At 55.1% G+C, this 20,989-nt stretch overlaps 1 protein-coding gene across 1 annotated transcript in view; it reads left to right on the top strand.

The window, feature by feature from the left end:
• The first annotated feature begins 501 nt into the window (after nucleotides 1–501).
• Nucleotides 502–20,989, top strand: part of AR (androgen receptor) — a 37,443-nt gene continuing 16,955 nt past the window's right edge. The window contains exons 1-2 of the mRNA XM_041396634.1: nucleotides 502–2,468; nucleotides 19,589–19,740. Of these exons, the coding sequence (XP_041252568.1) occupies nucleotides 1,678–2,468; nucleotides 19,589–19,740 (943 nt within the window). The 5' untranslated portion in view covers nucleotides 502–1,677. The remainder of the gene's footprint in view (nucleotides 2,469–19,588; nucleotides 19,741–20,989) is intronic.

Consider the following 20,989-nt stretch of genomic DNA (forward strand, 5'->3'; position numbering starts at 1 on the left):
AGTTCTAGAGGCTGACAGTGAGAATCCTCCCCTAGATGTTTTCCACAGTCTGAATATTTCACTCCAGGAGCCTGTCAGCTCTGAGAGGCTGGAACAACAAACACACTGGAACCCACATCCACTGGGCAGCAGATATCTTACTGCACCTCCCTTGGTTTTGACCATCTCAGGCGTTAGCTGAGCTGCCTTCAGTGCTTTAGGGGCTGTGGGACTTGGCATCAGAGCCCAGCTTGGTGTTCCACCACATGCGAGAGCTGATGAGGCTTCTCTGCAAAGAAACCTCACTGGTTTCTTCTTTCTCACCGGGGGCCAGGGAGAACTGGGCACAGTCCTGGGCTCACCACGGCCCGGGGGTGGCAGCCCCTGGCCCCAGCCGTGCCAGGCTGCAGCAGCCAAGGCAGTGACCCCGTCCCCCGGTGCACCGGCCCTCCTCCCCCTCCCCCAGCTGCTCCGATCCCGCAGGCAGGATGGAGACCACTGCCAAATTTTCCTTGGCTGGACTTCGATTTTTATTTTTATCTTCCACAGCTTGTAAAAAGGCTTTTAAAAGATGGGATATGTCTCTCTGTTTTCCCCACGGGCTCCGCTTATTTATGACTTTTTTTTCCTTTGTCTTCAAAGGGGCTCAAAGTAACGGGCTTGTTTTAAGCTCCCTCGAATGAAAATGATTCCGTTCCCAGGTTGCCTGGGGTTGGTGTCTCCCAGAAGTTGCTTTAGGATTGCTATTCCAGGACCAGCAAGGGGAGCTCAAGTCTTGTTTACGGTAGGTCCCGCACTAATTCTCTCTGCTAGCGAGGTGTTTTTCATCCCAGTGCGTGACCCGGGCGGGGATGCCCACGGGATGCTTCGTGCTTTGGCAGGCGGGGGCTGTGGCACGACGCGGGGCAGTGAGAGGTGGAAGCGGCCGGTCCTCAGGAACCAGGAGCTGCGGGGGTCGCCTCGGGCCCGGCCGAGGGTGGGGAGCTGCTGAGCGCCGACACGCCAGCGCGAAAAGGAGCATTTTTCTGACCAAGTCCGCCCAGCTACGCCAGCTGTCAGCCGGGGGGAGAGCGGGGGAGCAGCCGAGCCGGCCCGGGGCGGGTGGCCCGCACGCACCCGCTCCATCAGCAGACCAGCTGGGAAGCCGGGCAGCCCCGCCGCGCCCCCATCCCCGCCCCGTCCCGCCCAGCCGGGCCGCGGGGGCCGGTCGGGCGCTCACCCGGGGCCGCGGTGACGGGCGATGTCCAGCGGGCCGGGCAGGCTCATCCAGCTCCGACCCGCCCGCTGAGGCGCCAAGCCCGGACACTGCGGCGGGGCTGCGGCTCCGCGTCCGCGCTGCCCCAGGGTCGCCGCTGGCGCCGAGCCGAGCCCGGGGCTCTCCGCTGCCGCCGCGGCCGGCACAGAGTTAATCGCGGCGGAGCCCCGGCGCGGGGCGGTCTCCCCGCCGCGCCTCCCTCCCCGCGGCCGCCCCCGCCCGCCCCTCGCTCCGCCGCCGCACCTGCCCGCGCCCCCGCCGACAACTTTCCCTGCCTGTTGCGCGCACCGAGCTTCGAGCCCGGCGGTCACTGCCATGGGCGCCGCGGAGCAGCGCCACGGGTAGGCGGCCCGCGGGGGTCGGGCCGGGAGCGCTGCCAAGGCTCTCCGCCCTCGCCTCGCTCCGCCGCCGCCGCAGCGATCGCTGCCCCGCGCTCGGCGAGCATGGAGGTGCAGCTGGGGGTCGGTCGCGTCTACCCGCGACCGGCGGGCAGGACCTTCCGCGGCGCTTTTCAGAGCTTTTTCCAGAGCGTCTGCGACGCTTTCCAGCCGCCGCGAGAGGAACCGGGCGCCGGGCAGCCGCCGCCGAGCGCGCCCTGCCCGCCGAGTCCCCGAGCGCCGCCGGACTCCCCAGCCTGCCTGCCGCCCCCCGAGCCCCGCGCCCCCGGTAAAGCGCTGCCGGCCCCCGGCCCCGCCATGGGCTCGTCCTTCCCCTGCGCCGGAGAGCTGAGGGAGCTGCTGGGCGAGGCGGGTGCGATTCCGATGCTGCCGCCGCCCGAGACCGAGCCGGTGGACAAGGAAGATCCGCTGGGCGACAGCGCCCGGCAGCTGTGCCGCGCCGTGTCCGCCTCCATGGGGCTGGCGCTGGAGGCGCTGGAGACTCCGGCCGAGCAGCTGCCCCGCGAGGACTGCATGTTCGCCGTGCCCGCCGGGCCGCCCCGCGCCCCGCGCCCGCCTGCCCGCGACCCCTCGCCCGCCTTCGAGGCCGCAATGGGAAAGTATAGCTTCGGGGCCGAGCTGGTCCCGCCGGGCCCCGCGCCCCCCTGGCCCACCTTCTTCGCCGAAGAGGGGCAGCTCTACGGGCCGTGCCCCGAGCCGCCCGCCGGGCCCGCCGACTGCCCTGCCGATGCCTGGTACCCACCGGGCCGGGCGCCTTTCGCCGCCCCCGCTGCCGGCATCAAGAGCGAGCTGGAGCCCTGGGTCGAGGGCTACGCCGGCGCTTACGGCGACCTCCGGTGAGTACCCGCGTCCCGCAGCCCACCGGCAAGCGCACCCTGCGCTGTGCTTCCCGCCGGCATCCTGCATCCCGCCAGTACCGGCATCCCGTGCCCGCATCCCTCATGCCACCTTCGGCACCCCGCGCCGCCACCCGCCTCCCCGCCGCCTGCCGCAGGTGCCCCGCGCTCACCGCGGCTCCATCCCCGCTCTGTCCTGGCTGTTCCCGCTTTGGTGCACGTCTCCGCTGCCGAATCTTCCCTTTTGCCGCGATGCTCTCATTTGGGACTGACTGGGCGGGATGGTGCCAGGAACAGCGCGGTGCACGCCTGGTGTCCCCGCCGTCCTGTGAGGTCGTTGTGTTTATCTCGTTTCCTCACGCATCTGTTATCCCGCTGCTCCCGGCCGCTGGGAGCGGGCGAGATCGGGACGCTGAGCCCTGAAGCACGGACGGATGTTGACATCGAGTTAAAATCCTCCCAGCAACTTGTCCCGCCGAGAGCTGCCTGCCGGGAATACACTGTGCAGAGCAGGAAACCCCGAATGTGGTGGCAGAGAAACATCACCTGTGCTTCGGGGCTGTTTTAAGTAGAGGTAGAAAATGTGTTTAAAAGTAGAGCTACAGCAGGTTTTGGGAATGAAACAGGGGACAGGAGATTTTTTTGAGAAATGGGATTCAATCAAGAATAATTTTTCCTGGTGGATTAACTTCAGAAAATGGACATGGGCCATTTCTGTAAAATACCTGTACACCATTTAAAGCAGTGGGCACCTGCATTCTCACCTGTCAGCACAACAGAATGTGGCCAAGCTGATGGAAATGGTGGGGGGAGAAAGGGCTGCCCAAGGGATTTTCTGCTGGCTCAGAGGCAGCCCCATCCAGGAGTGTGTGAGGCCTCAGCTGGGGTTTGCATCGTGGGAGTCCTGCATCCACACACTCACCCTGTGATGCTTGGGATGCTGGGAGCAAAGGCTGAAATGAACAATTAGATTTTACCTCTAAATTAGCACTGGGCGAGTGCACTGCCTCTGGGCTTGTTTCTGTTTTAAATGCCCAGAGCTTCATTTGAGTACTGAGACAACTTCCATTCACACAGTGATTTACTGGGGGATTGTACAGCGATGTCAAGGGCTTGGCAAAAGAAAAAAGCATAAAAGTAATGACAGGTCAGAAAGAGTGCAGCTGTGAGCATCATCCAGCTGTGAGCTTCGTACGTGGCAGGAGCTATGCAAGCTCTGGGTGTGTCTCTGGAGTCTGGATAAATCTCTGCTGGAATCAGTGCAGAGGGGGCAGGGAGGAATCAAGTTGGGAAGTTCAGCATTCGGGTGCTGGCGGTGGCGGTGCAGGTTTGTTCCGTGCCGTTCTGCCTGCGGAGCTCTGCAGTGGGATCCCGCACAGACAGGGAATGTCAGGAGAGGAGAGCAGGTGTGGGCTGCCATGGAGGTCTGCAGGCAGTCCTGGAGCCTGGACCAGGCAGCAGCAGGTACATTTTGCCCGGGTTTGCCTTGGAGATAAGCGACATCTCCCTCATTCCTGTGGGAAGTGCTGTATGCTCCCCTTCCTTGCAGCTCTGTTGGGTGTGCTCTGTGCCTGCTTCCCCTAGCAGACTTCTGTGGGATCACCAGGGTTGGAGCTGGCACAGCAACCTTTACAACACCAGTGTCTTGTGCTTTGAACTCCAAGGCTTGTACAGCACTACCCTGCTGCTGCAAAGGTGTAACGGAGGGACATCGTCTCCCTGTGCTCAGATGTCATTTCCAAACACCGTAAGGAAAGCGGAACACTCATCGTGGTCTGGCTCAAGCCACATGTGTTAATCGCTGCCAGGTTTACATTTTATCCTAGCAAAGTCTCCATTAGCTTTACAGCATGCTGCTGGCACGTTCCTGCAGCTTTGCATTTTCTCCTGGATCTGTGGGTGCCAGCGCAGGAACAGCCTCTGCTGCTCCTGGAGCGGTGGATCGTGTACCAGCATCCCAGGCAGCAGGGCCTGTGGAGAGAAAGGTTTGTGGGAGCTGAGAGGCTCTGTAGTAAAATTCCCTGATGGAAGGGTGACTGCCTTTTGGACCTGCATCCCTGTGCTGTCTGGTGCTAGGTCTGATCTCCTGCCCTACTTGACCTTGCACATAAAGCTTTCCCCCCGTAGCCTCAGAGGATGCAGCCCCAGTGTTCTGTGAGGACAGTGAGGGGCACTTCTGGGGCTGTACAGGGGCAGTGGGCACCTCAGAGTGCCCTCGGGGTGCTGCTGGGAGCAGAGGCACACACAGGCCCCCTTGCTTTAGAGAATAAGGAGCATTTCAAGGTGTGCTGCTCCTACTTTCTTTCCTCTCTGGATGGTCCTGCTGTCTGCCAGCAGGATCATGGCTCTTAGCTCAGAGATGAAGTTGTCCCAAACCCCAGTTCTACCCTGCTGCAGTTGAGACCAGGTATGGGTAGGTATTTTTTGTGTTAAACACCCTTCATATGACACTAAAGCATGAGCAGTTTTTAATATTTGAGAGAGTGTCAGGGTTAAGAGGTACTGGAACATCTCACAAACACTGTGGTTATTAACACAATTTGGTTTAATGTAAAGCTTTTGGTAGAGTGTCCCTGACTGCACCAGTCAGGCTTACATGTAATTAGCAAATTAATCAGATGTTTTGTTACTCTGTGGACTCGGAGCTGTTTATCTTTTTGCTCTGGTTGTTACATCATTACTACCAGCAGTATATGAGGTGACAAAACCTGTTTCAGGAGCAAGATGGAGCATTGTCAGAATAAATCCAAGGTTCTGCCATCAGAAGACAAATTACAGTGGTGGATTGGAGGGGGTGGCCTCTGGTTTAGAATGAAATGGAATCAGAGAAGGAGCTGTTAGTGAAGCAATGGAATCAAAGGGGAGAAAAGGATTTAAGGGGCTTTTGGCTCAGGAAAATCTGCTGTCCATGTAGCTTCAGATGTTTTTAAGTGGCATTTGCTATTACTGCTGTTACCTGGTGCTGATACAGGTTGGAATCCTGGTGTTTTCTGGTTACATCTGCCTTTGGTTCCCTTCCCTGATCTGGCTGTGGTCAGTTTGGTTCAGTGCCACGTGTTCATTCATCACCTGGCTCGATGGCTCTGTAATCGTTTCTGCTCTGTAATTGTGATAGGCTTACAGATAAAACCTGCAGTAATTCCTTCCTATGGAGGGAGGAGATAAGAATGGCAAGTGATGAAGGAGTGAAGGGCAGCTGTTACAGTGAGAGATGGAATGAGGCAGGAGGTCGTTCTCAGGGTTGCTCTCACTCCCAGTCTGTGCCCAGCAGCAGCTGCTCTGGCATCCCAGTCCCAGGAGGGCTCTGGGGACCCCCAGCGCTGCACTGGCAGAACTCCAAAGCCCTTGGGAAGGGGCTGACCCTCCTGTCTGCTGTTGTCAGTGTGACCTTTCTGCTCTGGCAGTTGGCCATAGGATGTAAATATTTCTTTGAAGACAAGAGGAGCATGGCAGAACATCATGTGGGCAGCTGGTCCCTTCGGCCCCTACGGACACATGGATAGGGAGCCTCTGGTGGCCAGGGGAGTTGGGGGTGTGCTAAAGCTTGTTGTCAGTTCCTGATAAATGGAGAAAAAATAAACACATTTCTTCCTCAGCACCTCTCGCCCTTTCCTTGCTCAGACACAGGAAGGCTATGATAATCCAGCTGGAGCTGGAACAGAGCTCAGGGCTTGGTTGGATGTGAGCTGGCGTGATAGCAGGCTGTGGCAGGGTGCATGTCTGTCACGGCTGGAGCTGAGGTTGTGAAATGAGTGATCCACTGGTGCTGGGTAGCTGGAGCTGCAGGGATGTTGGAGCTGTGCTCAGCAAGGAGAACCCCTCAGGACTGGGGGAGCAGCCAAGCGGGTGCTGCGCTGGAGCACGGCACTGGTGGTTCCTTTTCCTCACTCCTGGGCATATATCAAATCTCATAAAATGGTCTCCTCGCTTTCCCCTCCCTTCTCTGTCTGTCCCTTCCTCTTTTCCCTGCTCTCCTGTGCTCCAGCTCTCCCTTACCACTGGGAACAAGAGATGGATCACCTGTCAGGGGCTGGGCTGTGGAGGGCAGACATGTAGGGTGTCCCTGTGGGACCTACCCAGCTGCTCTGAGGGTACACAGCATCTCTTTGCCTCTTCCCTGCTCAAAGGCAGACCTTGCCCCATCCTTCTCTAGGCTTTCCCATCCTATTTTCCAAATGTCTTGTGCTTTTGAGCTCTTACACCCTCTGGAAGCTGCTTCCACAGTCTTGTGCTTGGTGTCGGCAGTGAGTATTCCAGCCTGGTTCCTCTCTAGTGCTGGTTGCAGTGGAAGACAGGCTTTGTGTGGCACTTGGTATTGGAAGCAGCAGCTGCAAATCAGAAAATTTTGCCAAAGAAGCAATCCACAGAAAGCTTTCAGAGTGTTGGGTTGGAGTCACACAGGTATTTTGTGTGTTTTCCCGAGGCTTCAGGGCTGCTGCTGATCTGCTCATGGCAGCTTTTCTCCTGCTTATGCGGCTTTTACATTCTGCCTGCTGTTTACAGACTCCCTATTGCACAGGTGTTTATCCACTGAACAGATGAGCACCACTCCCTGCAGCCAGTCTGGCATAACCATTGCTTTTCCTCCTAGGAGAACTTCATCCCAGACTGAGAGCCAGTTAACGATGGGAAGTGCTTTGGTGCTGCTTTTGAGCGTGTCAAAATACTCATTAGGAACAGGAGCGTGTGTTTTGTAGCCCGGGGGACAGGAGTCAGGATTCCCTCTGCAGAGATGGGTTTTTCCCCCAGGACAAGATCCCTACCATGGGCACAGGTACCAGGGGATGGGCATCAGTGGGGGCTGGAGCTGGGATCGTGTCCCGATGCACGGAGCCCACAATTCCTGGAAGTCTCTGCCTCTGTCCCCTTTCTCAGAGCGAGGAAAGTGTGGGACAGTCCCGGGAAGAATGAAAGCAGAAACACTGTAGCGAGGCAGCCAGCGTGAGCGGCATCCAAGGGGCGATGCCAGCTGCCCACGCCGCACCAGGACCCTCCAAGGCCACGCTGGGCTCCAGCAGAGACAAGAGCCCGCTCTGTGTCCGTGCCAGGGGTCACCCCCGGGTCCCCACGGCAGCAGATTGCGGATGGGCAGTGGGAGGAACAGGCACAGAGGAAACTGGAGCAGATCAGAAGTCAGTCTCTGCATGGCCAGTCTCTTCCTGCCATGTGTTGCAGGAAGAAATCACAAAATTCCTCAAAATATTGGAAATCTTGTAGTCATGTTTTGGCGTGATGAAAACAATTTCATTACGCGGGGTTAAGAACAATTTGTAGTAGAGAGCAGTAGCTCAGTTCTTTGTGTTTTTCTGTCGTTCCCATGAATTCCACTCTTGGCACGGACCTTCATTCATATTTTATAAATTGATTGTTGGAAGGTGGCTATCCCACTTTGCCGGTTCTTCATTGCCAGTTGCTGTCTAGACTTGGAGCACTCACTGAAGCCTGCTGGGTTGGTGTTTGCAGTGGATACTTTTGCTAATGATTGTGGACTAAAATTACAAAAGAAAGAATTTGTATTTATTTTATCATCCTGTGAACATTTAAAATTTTTCAAATGAGTGTTTACTGAAAGAAAACTATTCAGTGGGAGACTTTCTATGACTTCTAGTAAAAACCGTTTGTTTCTGAGAGCTGCCCTGGGAGATCCCAGAGATCTGTGCAGCTGTGGATGGCTCTGGAACATTGAAAATGTATAGGAAAAATGAAGATTCCTCCTTTCACAGCTCCTCAGCCTCATTACTTTGTGCAAGTTAATTTTCTTTTTGGAAGATTTTCTGCAAAAGGCATGTCTGCACCTCAGACTGATGCAAAGCAAGTGCCACAAAGCCATTATGGACAGCCTGGGCCAGCTGGGGAGGGCGGCTTGGTGCCACCACGTGCATGTAGTGACGTGGCACAGGGGGCACAGGCACCTCCTGTTGGGGTCATCATTGGGTAAGATGTGGGCATTGACCAGAGTGATCTGCTCTCACCCTGGATGAACCCAGCTCTGCACCATGTTCATAGGAAAACAGCAAATGGCAATACTTCCTGTGGAGGTAGTGCATCCTTTCCAGCTCTTTCTTTTCCTCCAGGGATCCAGCATGCAGCATGCACAGGAGGCAGATGTCCCATCTCCTGTTGTAGCAGGGCATTTCTGCCTGGTAAACAATTAAGAGGCAGACATAGTCACATCACCCTTAGTGGTTGGCTGTGCAGACATGCCCAGTGGTGGCCTTGGCAGTGGCTGGTGGCCCTGGTATCGACCATTGCTGCACACTGTGGGGACCAGAGCCAGCCCTGTTTGTTAACAGTGGTATGAGGGAGCTCATTGAAATGAAAAGGAACTGGCCCAGTTGTCATGGCAAAGACTTGTGACGGAGGTTCTCCATCCATATTCTCTCGCTGTTACCACTGCTGCCTGCCTTCCCTGATCTGCCTGTGCTACTCATCCATGTCCACCCACCCTTAATCCCCTGCCTGCTCCGGGTGGGGGGCAGAGGGAGGGACGAGACCTCCTTGTGGGGGGAGCCCAGCTCACCCTGGCCAGGTACCTGCAGTGGGCAGTGCTCGTGGGCACTGCGGTGTGTGCCTGTGCTTTGTTCTGCTTTAAATCCATTGCAACTCGGATTCTTCTCACCAGCGTTTTTAGGTGAGATTCAAAGTATCCTCTAACAGTAATAAAAACACTCCCAGCAGCAGGACCTTACTGCCGAACCGCTCAGGAGCAGCGGTTCATTCAGCCTCCAGGCAAGTGCGGGAGAAGGGATTGTCCCTTTTCTGCAGGCTGGGGTCTGACAGCATCCCCTTGCTGCGAGTGCCCGCAGCCCTGGCTGAGCGCTGGGGTCCCGCGGGGCCGTGCTGGCTTTGTGCCGGCTGCCGGGGACCGTCCTGCGGCAGCTGCCGCACTTTGGGCCCCATCCATGGCCCCGCTCACCTGCGCTGACCCCAGTGCCCTGTTTGCAGGCCAGGGTTACGGGAGTGCAGCACTGCGCCCCGGGGAGCTGCGAGGCTCCGTGTGCCTCGGGTCAGCGCGGATTGCTGCTCTCGTGGTGCTGCCTGCCCGCCCAGCGCAGCCCGACAGAGGCCAGAGAGAGCAAGGTCACCCGCTGTGTGACGCTCCCCAGCCCCCGCCCGCGGGCGCCTCTGCAAATAGTGACAGCGAAGTCAGGTGCTGACACGTCCTCAGGAGTGGTGGGATTGGGCTGTAGGGACACGGACCTCAGATTAAGTGATTTGCAGTAATAGAAATAATCTTAAAAGTATATGCCAGTTCCACAGGTATTTATAGCTTCTGCCCTTTTCCCAGGCCACCAGGCAGCTCGGGTGTCCACAGGGCTGGATTACACCCGTGCTTTCCACAGGTGTCCTGGTGGCTTCCCTGTGCCATCCAAAGGAGAAGAGAACCCATCCTAATAAGTAAATAATGATTCCTGGGATGAGCCCCTATTTCCCTGAAGGGGCCAGTCTGTGGTGTTGCCTGCCTGGGGCTGGGTGGACCATGCTGAGCACCTTGTGACAGGCAAGGCAGCTGCCACTTCCCAAACAGCTCTAGGGGCAAAAGAGATGGCTCAAGTCAGGATGGGAGAGTCGGTGCAGAACCACCAATGCTGGGACACTGACAGTGCTGGCCCCAGACACCCTTGGCTTGGGGAGGGGGTGCTGTGAGCAGCCTTAGCCAGGGCAAGCAGCTGGGCACAGGCATATTTACCATTTGGTGTGTCTGCCCTGAGATCTGGGTGCTCCTGGGACACTTTTGGGGTGTGCCTGGGCTGGCAGAGCCCTGCTCAGGCTGTGCAGAGCTCTTTGAGAGCTCCATGCAGAATCCCACCCACCCCTCATGCACTGAGCATGGCAGCAGTCATGAGGATTTACCTGTCACCTCTGTAGCCAGGTGTCTGTGACAGGCACTGCTGGGGGGATGTCCTGGCTGCTGGCTGCCTGAACCAGCTGTTGCTGGAGCCTGGGGAGTCTGGTCATAGACTCAGGGAATGGTTTTTTTGGAAGGGACATTAACGCCCATTTCACTGTGGTCCCCTTCTTGGGCAGGGACACCTCCCACTAGACCATGTTGCTCCTGCCTGGCTTTGTCACCTAAGGATGGGTGGTGCATTCTGGTGGGTGACCTGTCCCTCTGCACCAATATGCTCCAGCAGGGACTAGACATGGGCTGGCTGTAGCCACTGGCTTTGGGAAGAACCTCAGGGCAAATCCCTGTGTTACAGCAGCATCTTCACCTTTCAGACCCCCCATCCTGCTGAGTGCTTCTGGAATTGCTGCCAGCAGGACCAATCCCTACAAATGCCAGAGGGGAGGCTGCAGATCTCCAGAATACATTTACAGAGGATGTGTTCAGTCCCTGGGATGAGGTGGGAAAACCATGGGGTTTGTTTCCTCTCCCTTGTGCTCTCTCTGCCTGGGCGTGGATGGAGGGGGCTTCTTGTCTCTCCCAAAATGACACAACACTTCTTTCTCTGGTGTTTTTACCAGCCCTCAGCATTTTGGCTGCTGTTACAGATTTTAGCTGTGTTTGCTTCTTTGCCGGTTAGAAATGGCAGAAAAAAACCGCTTTGACCTTGGCCTGTGTGCTGAGAACAGAGCCCAGGCACAAGTTTCTGTATCACAAATTTCCTCGTGAAGGCTCCTGCCTCCTCCCCCTCGCGCCCATCAGCAGAGCAGCGTCCGCGCATCTCCTGAGCTGCTGTTGGGAGGGCTGGGACGGGATATCTCGGCGGCTCCGCTTTCCTCTTGGAAGAGAAATACGGGGAAGGAATTCTTGTGCTGATTGCGTTGATAGCTTTCATCTGGGAGGCGATGGGGTGCGTCAGCTGGAAAATGAAATCCCGCTGCAAAGAGAGCTCGGATGACTTACTGTTTCTATTGAATCGTGTGTGTGCCTGTGCACATTGTGGATCTTCATCACCTTCCCATGAACACCACACACGGATTATGTGTGTGTTCTCTGCGGTATGAGGAACATTCCCACCCCTCAGCCTGGGGCCTGCAGAGTTCCCTCTGCACACATGTCCCTGGAGAGCAGGCACTGTGCCATGTGCTGCCCGCAGGAAGGAGAGGTGGCTGGAGCTCTGGGAGCCTGTGCAGGGAGCACAGGGCTTGGTGTGGAATCGGCATTGCTGCTTCTCCCTGCTCAGACACTGAGAACCAGCCCCCAGCTCACCCCCACTCCCTCTCCTGCTGTCTGGGAGTGCTGTGTGAGCAGGGCAGGGCTGGGGGACACGTGTCTGGACCCATGGGTCCGGTGTGGGCTGTAATCCCCGTGGGCTGGTTCTGGGCATTGTCCCTGTGCATGCTCCTGTGCTCCAGAACATGTGACATCGTCCCCATGAACTCAGCCTGTTCACATGGATTTCGTTTTCCTGGCTTCCCTGTAATTGGCTTTGTTTTCACGTGTTCCCTGCGGTCAAAAAGTCTTTTCCCTGATAATAGGATCTTCCCCTTACAAAGAAATCTGTTACTTCCCAGTCTGCTCCCCGGTCCCCTGGAGCATCTTTAAATGGTTAGAAAAACAATAGCGGGACAGGGACTTTTTCCCTTTCTTGTTTACAGCACAGCCTGTGCCAAATGCCGGGTCCTTGGTTCTGGGCTGTGTTGGGGGTGGTTTGAAGAGGGAGCAGAGCATAGTTCTGGGAAGCCTGCAGGACAGAACATCCCACTGGGGCCGTGCTGAGGGCTGGGCAGAGCTGAGCTGAGATGGGAGCTAAGGTTCTGGGGGACAGCTGTTCTCTTCTTGTTCAGTTTACCTTCCCGTTTGCCACGTGGGTGCTTAAAACCTTGGCTTATGGCCTGCGTTGAAGCAATTGTCATGTCAGGCAGGAAGAAAGTGGCAGCCTGGGGTTAGCAGGGCAGCTGGCCAGTCCATCTGCCCTCGATTGCAGTTAGTGGAGGGGGCTCAGTGTGTCCTGCAGGATCTCCTGTGGGGATCTGTTAACTCCTGGCCATGCTGTGCCCTCCTGCTATGCCCTTGCCCTCCTATCCAGCGCTGGGGTCAAGGCGGGTGCGCAGCCACTGCGGCTGCGGCGTGTCCTGAGATGACTATCTCACTGCTCACTCGCAGAGGCTCGGGAGAACACTCTCAAGGCTGGGAGGCCTAAAATTAGATGTGGCATCTGTGTTTTGGTTTGCAGGCGGGCTTGAAAGAAAATGATTCTTGGCTGCTTTCATTCCTCGCCTGCTTGGAAGAGCACGGGCAAGGGGTACTGGGCAGGGCTTTGGTCCCTGGTGTGCCACGGCTCTCTCTGGACATGGCTGCTCAGCAGGGCACTCCAGTGTGGGTCTGTGATAGCAGGAGGACCACCCATGGTCACAGGTCCCTGGAGGCAGCCGGGTGCAGGGCTGCAGGGCTCTAATCTCCATATTTTCCTGGGAATGCTCTCAGCCCCCAAAACAGCAGGTCTGACTGTCCCTGCCATGTCACTAAAAGTGCAAACTGGCATCAAAGCACTGTTTCCCAACCCATGCCTGTCTGGGATACCCTGGTTGTGCCACTGAAGTTGGTACTGGTGCAGCTGCCCATGCATCCATCCATCCATTCATCCCTCATCCATCCATCCATCCATCCATCCATCCATCCATCCATCCATCCATCCATCCATTCATCCATCCATCCATCCATCATCCATCCATCCGTCATCCATCCATCCATCATCCATCCATCATCCATCCATCCATCCATCCATCCATCCATCCATCCATCCATTCCCCATTCATCCATCCATCCATCCATCCATCCCCACCATCCAAGCCCTGCTGAGGGGCCAGTCCTGCCCTGCTCCTGCCCCAGTCCTGCCCTGCTCCTGCCCCAGTCCTGCCCTGCTCCTGCCCCAATCCCTGTGCAGCTGCCAGCTGTGGGCAGCCGGGAGCCGTGGGCATGCCAGGAAGGCCGGGCTGGAGAGCCGGAGGGATTGGTGGGTGTCAGCCAATGGCTGTGAGTTGCTGGGGAATTTGCCTCTCTGTTGCCTGTTCTGCTGAGACTGGGACTAAGAGTTGCAGGGAGACCTGGCACTAAATATGTGAAACCTTCATTATAATTAGTGTGTTTATGTCGGGGATGAGTCACAGCACGATCCGCTTGGAGGACGCGGCGGGAAGATGATAGTGTTGCACAAGTCGTGAAGTCTCCTCTAGAAACTCAGTGCTTTGCCAGCAGAGCTGAAGGGAAGTTCTGCAGATAGAGCCTGTATCCACTCCCAGACATAATAAGGCAAAGGATTTTTCTGCCCCTGCAGTTTTGTCTCTGCAAAGGTTTGGTCTTGATAGAAACGTGCCTAAAAATAACCCAGTCCTGCTGGTAAGTTGTGGGACCGGCGCTGCAGTGCCTCTGCAGTGATCCTCCACTGCAAGAGGGGTGGAGGGGGGCTGCTCCCCGAGATGGGGGCTCTGCTGGTTGCTCCCATGCCTGTCCACCCCGGGGCTTCGTGCTGTGCCTGGGGCAGGGTGCTGGCTCGGGCCATGTGCCTCCCCAGCTGGGTGCCAAATTCGTGGTATTTGCGGTCTTCTTATGTTTCCATGCCAGCTCCTGCCCTTGTTGCTGACTGTTTTTGCCTTGTGCTTCCTTCAGTGGAGAAATAAAAATGCAGAATTTGCAGCACTGGTTTCCTTAGCAATAATTCCACTGCCAAAGGAAGAGGGGAAAATATTTTGTGTTTTAAATATCTGAGTCTGGGAATGAATCCTGGCATCCCTCAGTAGCCCAGCTGGGAGCCGACCACTGACCTCTGGCCGTCAGTACAACTTGATCCTTGCTGCCAAATTAAATTCCAAATACATTTGGAGTTCCTTGAGACACTGATTGGAATCGTTTTGCCTGGGGTTTCTCTTGGTAGCCCTGTACCAGATGCTGTGGTTAGCTGGGGGTGCTGGGGGACCATGGTGGCCTTGGGGGCCACATGGCCAGTTCACCTGAGGTGCTGTGCTCCGTGGCTGGACACTGGTACCATGTTCTGTTCCTCTGGAGATCCACCTGGCACACCAGCTGTGAGAAAAGGCACTGAGAACTCACATCCCCTCTTCCAGAGCATTTTGTAAGCATCACTGCTCTTCATTTTGGAAGAAGGAAATGTAAAAGTTCTCCTGCAGGTGAAGATGTTGGTATGTGGCACCACAAATCTTTACCCTGGAGGCTTTCCTGGGTAAGCCTCTACCTGCATCTGGCATCACGACAGTGTCTCTTGGAGCATGAAATATATGTATCAAGTGTCTCATTATTTGTGATTTTATTTACAGGCACATTTTCCTTTTGTGAGCAGAGGAGATGGATTTGAAAATGGAAGATTATGGTGTGGCTTAAACTAACTGCGTAAATATCAGTGAGGACAGAATGTTTCCTTGGAAAATAAGTAGGGTTCTCTGTGCAACAAGGATGCCAAGGTCCTGTCCTTGGTGACTCCAGGTGACTCTGCAGTCACCAGGAGGATACAGTGTAGGGCTCTGATGGCCTCGGGAGTGCTCCTTGGGGCTGCAGCCTGCCTGCAGCCTTGCTGCTCCTTGTTTGCTTTTTTGTCCCCTTTGTGCTCTGTAATCAGGTGAGTTCCCATCTGAAGTGACCTTGCAATGTGCTTTTGCCATCTCCTTTCGTAAGGTACCTGCTCTGTCTGGGGGATCAAGTGTTCCATCTTCTCTGAGCTGATTTATTTAAGCTGCTCCCTGAGCCTCTGGATGGACATCAGGCTCTGAGGCAGAAGTTTTGCTGTGAGCTCTACCAAATGCAGGCAGCAGCCTCTGCTGTGGCCACTGGTGAGGTGCAGAGGCTGCAGGGTGGCTTCTCCCAGGCTTTGCATCCCACGTGTAGCAAACCTGCCACCTTTCACCTTTGTAAGCTCATTTTCTGCTTCTTCCTTATGAAGATGGGAAGGTGGGAGCCCAGGATGGCCATTAAATGAGGGGACTCCCTGGCAGGCTGGGTTATGTGCAGTGCTTCAGTGGGTCAGGTGGCAGGCTGGGGCTGTCCCCTGAGTGCAGGGACAAACAGTGACTGGGTCCATGCAGCTCCAGGGCTGCAGCAGCCTTCATGCACTGCAGAGGGGCACAGGAGAGAAAAGGGCTGGGAGTGGCAGGGCTTCAGCTGCAGTGGGGATGCGCTGTGTGAAAAATAAACTGTCAAAATAAGGAAACAGAGTTTTAAAAACAAAAAACCAGTTTAACTTGGGTTTTGAGAAGGGATTTGTGCAGCTGTGCCTGTGGAAGCTGTGTGTGCCCCTGGGGCTGGGAGGCAGTGCCAGGGCTGGAGAGCCAAGGCTGCTCCTGTGAGTTGCTGTTGGGAGGGCATTTGCTTTCTCTGAGGTGCGCTCCTTCTGGCATTCTGCACTGCTGGGATGCTTGGAAAACCCATTGTCATCTGCTAATATTTATTTAAATCTGGTGAGGATCCTGCTCCTGTGTGTGTTTAGCAGGCCTGGGGCTCATGCTGCACCCTGCTCTGCTCTCAGATGCTGTCGTGCCTCTGCTGCCATCACACACAAAAACAAGGCATGAGCAGAATGGAAAATACTGAAGGCTATTTAGCAGAAAGGACATGAATTCAGTGTACAAAGCTGCATGTTTATAGATTAAATGGCCAAAAGCGTTTTAACAGATGAATGCTTTAAAGTTTCTGTGCAGGCCTTGTTATCTGGATGAGTGTGATGTGGTGGCTGTGAGTGCAGGCTTGGTTCAGCTCTGGCTGGAGCCAGCAGCAGCCAAATGACAGTGCAAGGGGACACGAGGATGTGCCCTTTGCTGAGCATGGGTCTGGCCTTTTGATAGGAGTCACAGAATTCATCCAGGCATGAGCACCACAGCTGCACTGAGGGGAAGCCAATTAAATTTAATATTGCATTAGAGAGTGTCATGCACAGGTAATGCTGTTTTAAAGGCAGAGATTCCCCCTGATAGCATCAGAGTGTCCCAGAAATGACAATACTTGAAATGACTGGGAAGGGTTCTGTGTCACCTGAGTTCATGTGTGAGTGCTGGCTCAGTTCTGAGCTCAGCATCCTCCTGAGCACCTGAATTTGTGAGTGAGTGCTGGTTCACTTCTGGTCTCAGCATCCTCCTGAGCATCACAGATGTGCAGGTTTTGGACACAGCACGGTGAAGGTGCAAACCCCCTTTCCTCAGGGAGTGTGGGACCAGGGCACTCTGCTCTGGGGTTCCTGAGTGGGATGAGCTGGGGGTGTGTGGCAGCTGCTATAATTTTGTCCTGGTCTGGCTTAGGGGTGGGAAGTCATGGTCAAGGGGGCAGTTGTGCCACGGCTCCTTTCGAGCAGCCTGTGCCTGCTGGTGCTGAGACGGAAATTTCCTTTGTGGATCAGGAGAAGTGGCTGGCTCCTCTTTTACCAATGCCTGCTCTTGGCGTTCTGGGGATGTTGTGAAATGTGGCTGCTTGGTGAAATTTAACTAATGACAAACAAATGCTTCATCACATGATAGTTCCTACTCCCCAGAAATATTTGCGTGTGAGGGGAGCTCAGCGAATCCTCCACTTCCTTACAGAACCCTTCTGAGATGAGAGTAAAACTCATCCTAGAGCTGTAGAAGAGATACCGAGGCTGTTTTTCCCTGCCCCCAAAAGCCACCAGGCTCCTCTGTGACAGCCACGACCTTGGCCTTGGGGCTGGCGCTGGCTCTGGCAGCGCTGCTGCCGTCGCCGTCCCGGTTGTGTCTGCCCGGCCGCTATCGCCTGCTTTGGGCTCTGCAGAGGGGCTGACACTTGCCACACATTGTCCTGTCTGAGAGCCCCCTGCAGTTGTTTTGGTCTGACCTGAGCACTCTTGTGGCTCTCACAGCCCCATGGAGTACAAGCTTCCAGCCGGAGGAAAGTTTTGGAGCTGCTGCTGGTGAGGCGGATGCTGTGCCACACCTCGTGTCCCTCCTGTGCCGTCAGTGGTGGTGAGGGGCTGTGGCACTGCTGGGCACTGGCACCTGGGGCTCTGCCCAGAGCACTGCCAGCCCTGCAGCTTCTCCAGGCACCACTTTGGCTCATTGGCCTGTATTATGTATTACCTGCACGTTTTGAGAGCACCCTGTAATGTCCCTTGGAAACTGGAAAATGGATCGTTAAGGGAACCATTAGCATAGCTCATTCTGAGTTGCTAGAACATTTTTACATTATGTTTTTCTTGCAATTCTCGCTCTAAAAATAAGAAAGAAAAGGCAAACTGGTGTTGTTTTAAAGTCAAGGGCATTCCTGGGCAGATGCTTCAGCTCTGGGCAGTGGCTGCTGGCAGGGAACCACCTTGGTGCTGCAGGGCCTGTAGTAGAACCACTCCCCACCTGCCCAAACACCACCTCCTGCCCCTTGGGGTGTGGGGCTGTGCACGCCCTGCCAAGCCTTTCCCCAGGAGGAGCCTGTCCCACGGCCAGGAATCACCTTCCATGTCAGCCAGTGTCCTCCAGTCTCCATCTGTTGGTGGCAGTGGGGACAAGGGTGGCTGAGCATGGAGGGGTGTGTGGGGAGCCCTGCCCAGCCCCATCCCTGGCAGGGGCACATGTATGGGGTACTCTGGGTGAACACCTGCTGGAAGGTGTTTCTGTACTTGCACAAATCTCTCCATACATGAACAGCTCTTAAAAGCTGTTTCAGAAGTCACTCAATTGCAAACCTGCATTGCAGTTTCAGATAATTGATCCTCAAAAACACCCCAGGGAGTCCTGTGTCTGTTGTCACGACACCTGCTGTGAGAAGCCCTGCTGCTGATGGCACACAGTGCTGAGCATGGGGGAGACAGAGGGGAAGCCTGATGGAAACAGGGAAACGAGCTCTGCTGGATTCCTGACTGCACAGAGAGGAGTAAAGAGGTGTTGGGTCATTAGCAGGAAGGGCTGTTATGTGTGAACCTAAAACACTGGATAAATAAGACATTTTTAGCCAGGCTTTTGTGTGTGCTGCTGGTATTCCTCAGCAGGGTCTGCTCTCCAACAGCCCCTCTCACCCAGTGCCAGGGCTCTGGGGCACATGGGGGGATGTGGGAGCCCCCTGAGGTGGTGGTGGGATCACACACAGGTGGGATGACACATAAGACAAGACAGGAACACGTTGCTTGCAACAGGGCTTGACTATGGCAGGCACAGTGCAGCCAACTGTGTCTCCTCCATTTAATCAGTAATTCCAGAAAAGCCTTGGAAATGGAGATGGTTGGGGAAGGGTGGTTGAGCTGCATCTACAGATCAGTCACTGACTGCTCCTGTTAAAGAGATGAGAAATCACTCCAAAGGTTTCTACCATAAGAACTGAGGATGAAATTGCTGCTCCAGTTACTGACCTGAAACTGAGGTGGGATCTGCACAGCACCCAGGTGAGGGACAGGCGAGGACAGTGGGGCTTTTCTGGGCATAAAGGGTTTTTCAACAAGTCCCATCTTTGTCACACTCACTGTTGATGTAACCTGATTTCTCAGAGCTCACCTGCAAGCAATAAACAATGCAAAAAATGAAAGGGGATCTAATTTAACCCAAAAGTTGCAGTGACTTGCAGACTGTTAAAAGCTAATTGCCTCATTCAGTAGTTTAATGAGTTCTGGTAATTAACTCAACGTGCTGGTGCTTTCCAAACTGCCTGGACATGTTGGCTCCTGATTTGACAAGCCCCTCTCCTCCTGCCATGCCCTCTGGAAAAGCAGTTTCTCCATGGATCCGATCATACAGATCAGGTCAGGTTGGGGAGGGGACAGTACCAGCTGAGAGAGGAGAATGTGGGTGTGTGGAATGGTGAGGTGTTGGAGAAGGGGAGTCAGGGGCTGGGACATTCTGGCATGGTGGTTAAGGTGGCATCGAGTGGCTGGCAGTGCTGTGCTCTGCCTTGTTTGGTGTGTGAGCTTCATTGCTGAAGCCAAAATTCCATGAGCACTGCAACAGCCAGTCTCAGTCGCCTTCTGTGCCTAGGCTGTGCTGTCACTGTGTCACTGTCACTGAACTTTGTCACACTTTGTCACACACTGCACGCAGTGGGCAGTGTCAGCTGGGGCAGCCAGCAGGGTTTCTGCACGGTCAGGGCCAGGCTTGGCTCAGTTGTTGCTCACCCTCTTGCTGCTCAGAGCTTGGCTGATCCATCACTGCCGTTCTGGGTTTGCCGTGACCCTGCTCCCACAGCTTGTCCTGAGCACATTTGCTGACCCTCCTCTCGCTCTCTCTGGTTTATGCTGCAGGTTGGAGCCTGGCCGTGACCATGTCCTGCCCATTGACTATTACTTCCCACCTCAGAAGACCTGTCTGATCTGTGGAGATGAAGCATCTGGGTGCCACTATGGAGCCCTGACATGTGGGAGCTGCAAAGTGTTCTTCAAACGGGCAGCTGAAGGTAATGGGGACAGGAGAGGGAAGGTCACTGCCCCACTGTGGTGGCATTCTCAGATCTCTTAAACCTGGAAAGGAGAAAAATCAAGGATGAATTGATTTTTCTCTCCGGCGTTTGTCATTTCGTTTTACAGATTGCTCTCATAAAGTAGCCAAACCAGTTTGCCAAAATACAATTCTTTCCAGTGGCATTGAGCAACCTGGTCTCTGAGAAGGTGTCCCTGCCATGGCAGGGGTGTGGACCAAGATGGTCTTTAAGGTCCCTTCCAGCCCAAATGTTTCTGTGTTCCGTGATTATCTTAGTGACCTGGTGAGAGCCTGGAGCAGTCAGTTCCTGCTTCTCTTCTTGACTCTCCAGAGTGCTTTAAGCTCCCATCAGCCCACCTGCAGTCCCAGATGCACAACTGGTGTTCAGGGGAGGCTTTTCCTCTCCTGCAGCCCTTCCAGAGGGTCCCTTCTGCGACTGCCCATGAAACAGCACAACCCTGTGTCCATCAGGAGGCCTGCTCTGGCCTTGGGGTCTGTGATCCTTCTCTCCAGCCTGTGAGAAAGCAACTCCTCCTTCATGTCCAGTTCCATAGTGTCAGGCTCTCCAGGGATAAGGGGGAGCCCAAATGTTCCCTCTCAACAGCGAGGTCTTTGCACCACCTTTCCTGGGGAATGAGCAGAAGCAGCCAGCCCAGCTGATTCCTTAGGCTGTGCCTCAGCAAGGGCTGCTTTCTACCTGCAGTTCAGAGTGGTTCTTGGGCAGCAGTGAGTCTCTGATGTGGAAGATGAACTGCCTGGCAGTGTAACGTGCCTGTAGTCACTCATCAGGCTTGCTGTCAGGAGAGATGAACCAACACAAGCCTTCATTATTCCTTGGTGCTAACACAGTTTATGTGGGCATGCCATTGGCAGCTGGTGTCACTGGGTTTCACTGTGGGTGACACTGGGTGTCACTGGTTTGGCACCAGAGATGAGGATGGAGCTTCTGTCTCACCATGACCTTCCCCTGTGCCCAACCTCTCCTGTCTATGAGCAGAGGTCCCAGGCTAGGGGTGCTCACCTGCTGTTGTCAGAATGCTGCTTTTACATCAATTAGATCAATTATCATTATCCTGCCTCTTCTTGGAGTCACGTTTCCCTCATTCCTCTGTGCCAGGAGCCAGCTTGTCAGTGCTGGTTCAGGGAAGAATAGGGGCTATGCCACAGGGGACATCAGTGTTGCCAAAAAGGGCAGTCAAATAATAGTTAACAAATTTTGCATATTT

This window comes from Onychostruthus taczanowskii, unplaced genomic scaffold, assembly GCF_017590055.1.
Source record: "Onychostruthus taczanowskii isolate IOZ18803 unplaced genomic scaffold, ASM1759005v1 scaffold13, whole genome shotgun sequence".
In the NCBI taxonomy this organism is placed as follows: Eukaryota; Metazoa; Chordata; class Aves; order Passeriformes; family Passeridae; genus Onychostruthus; species Onychostruthus taczanowskii.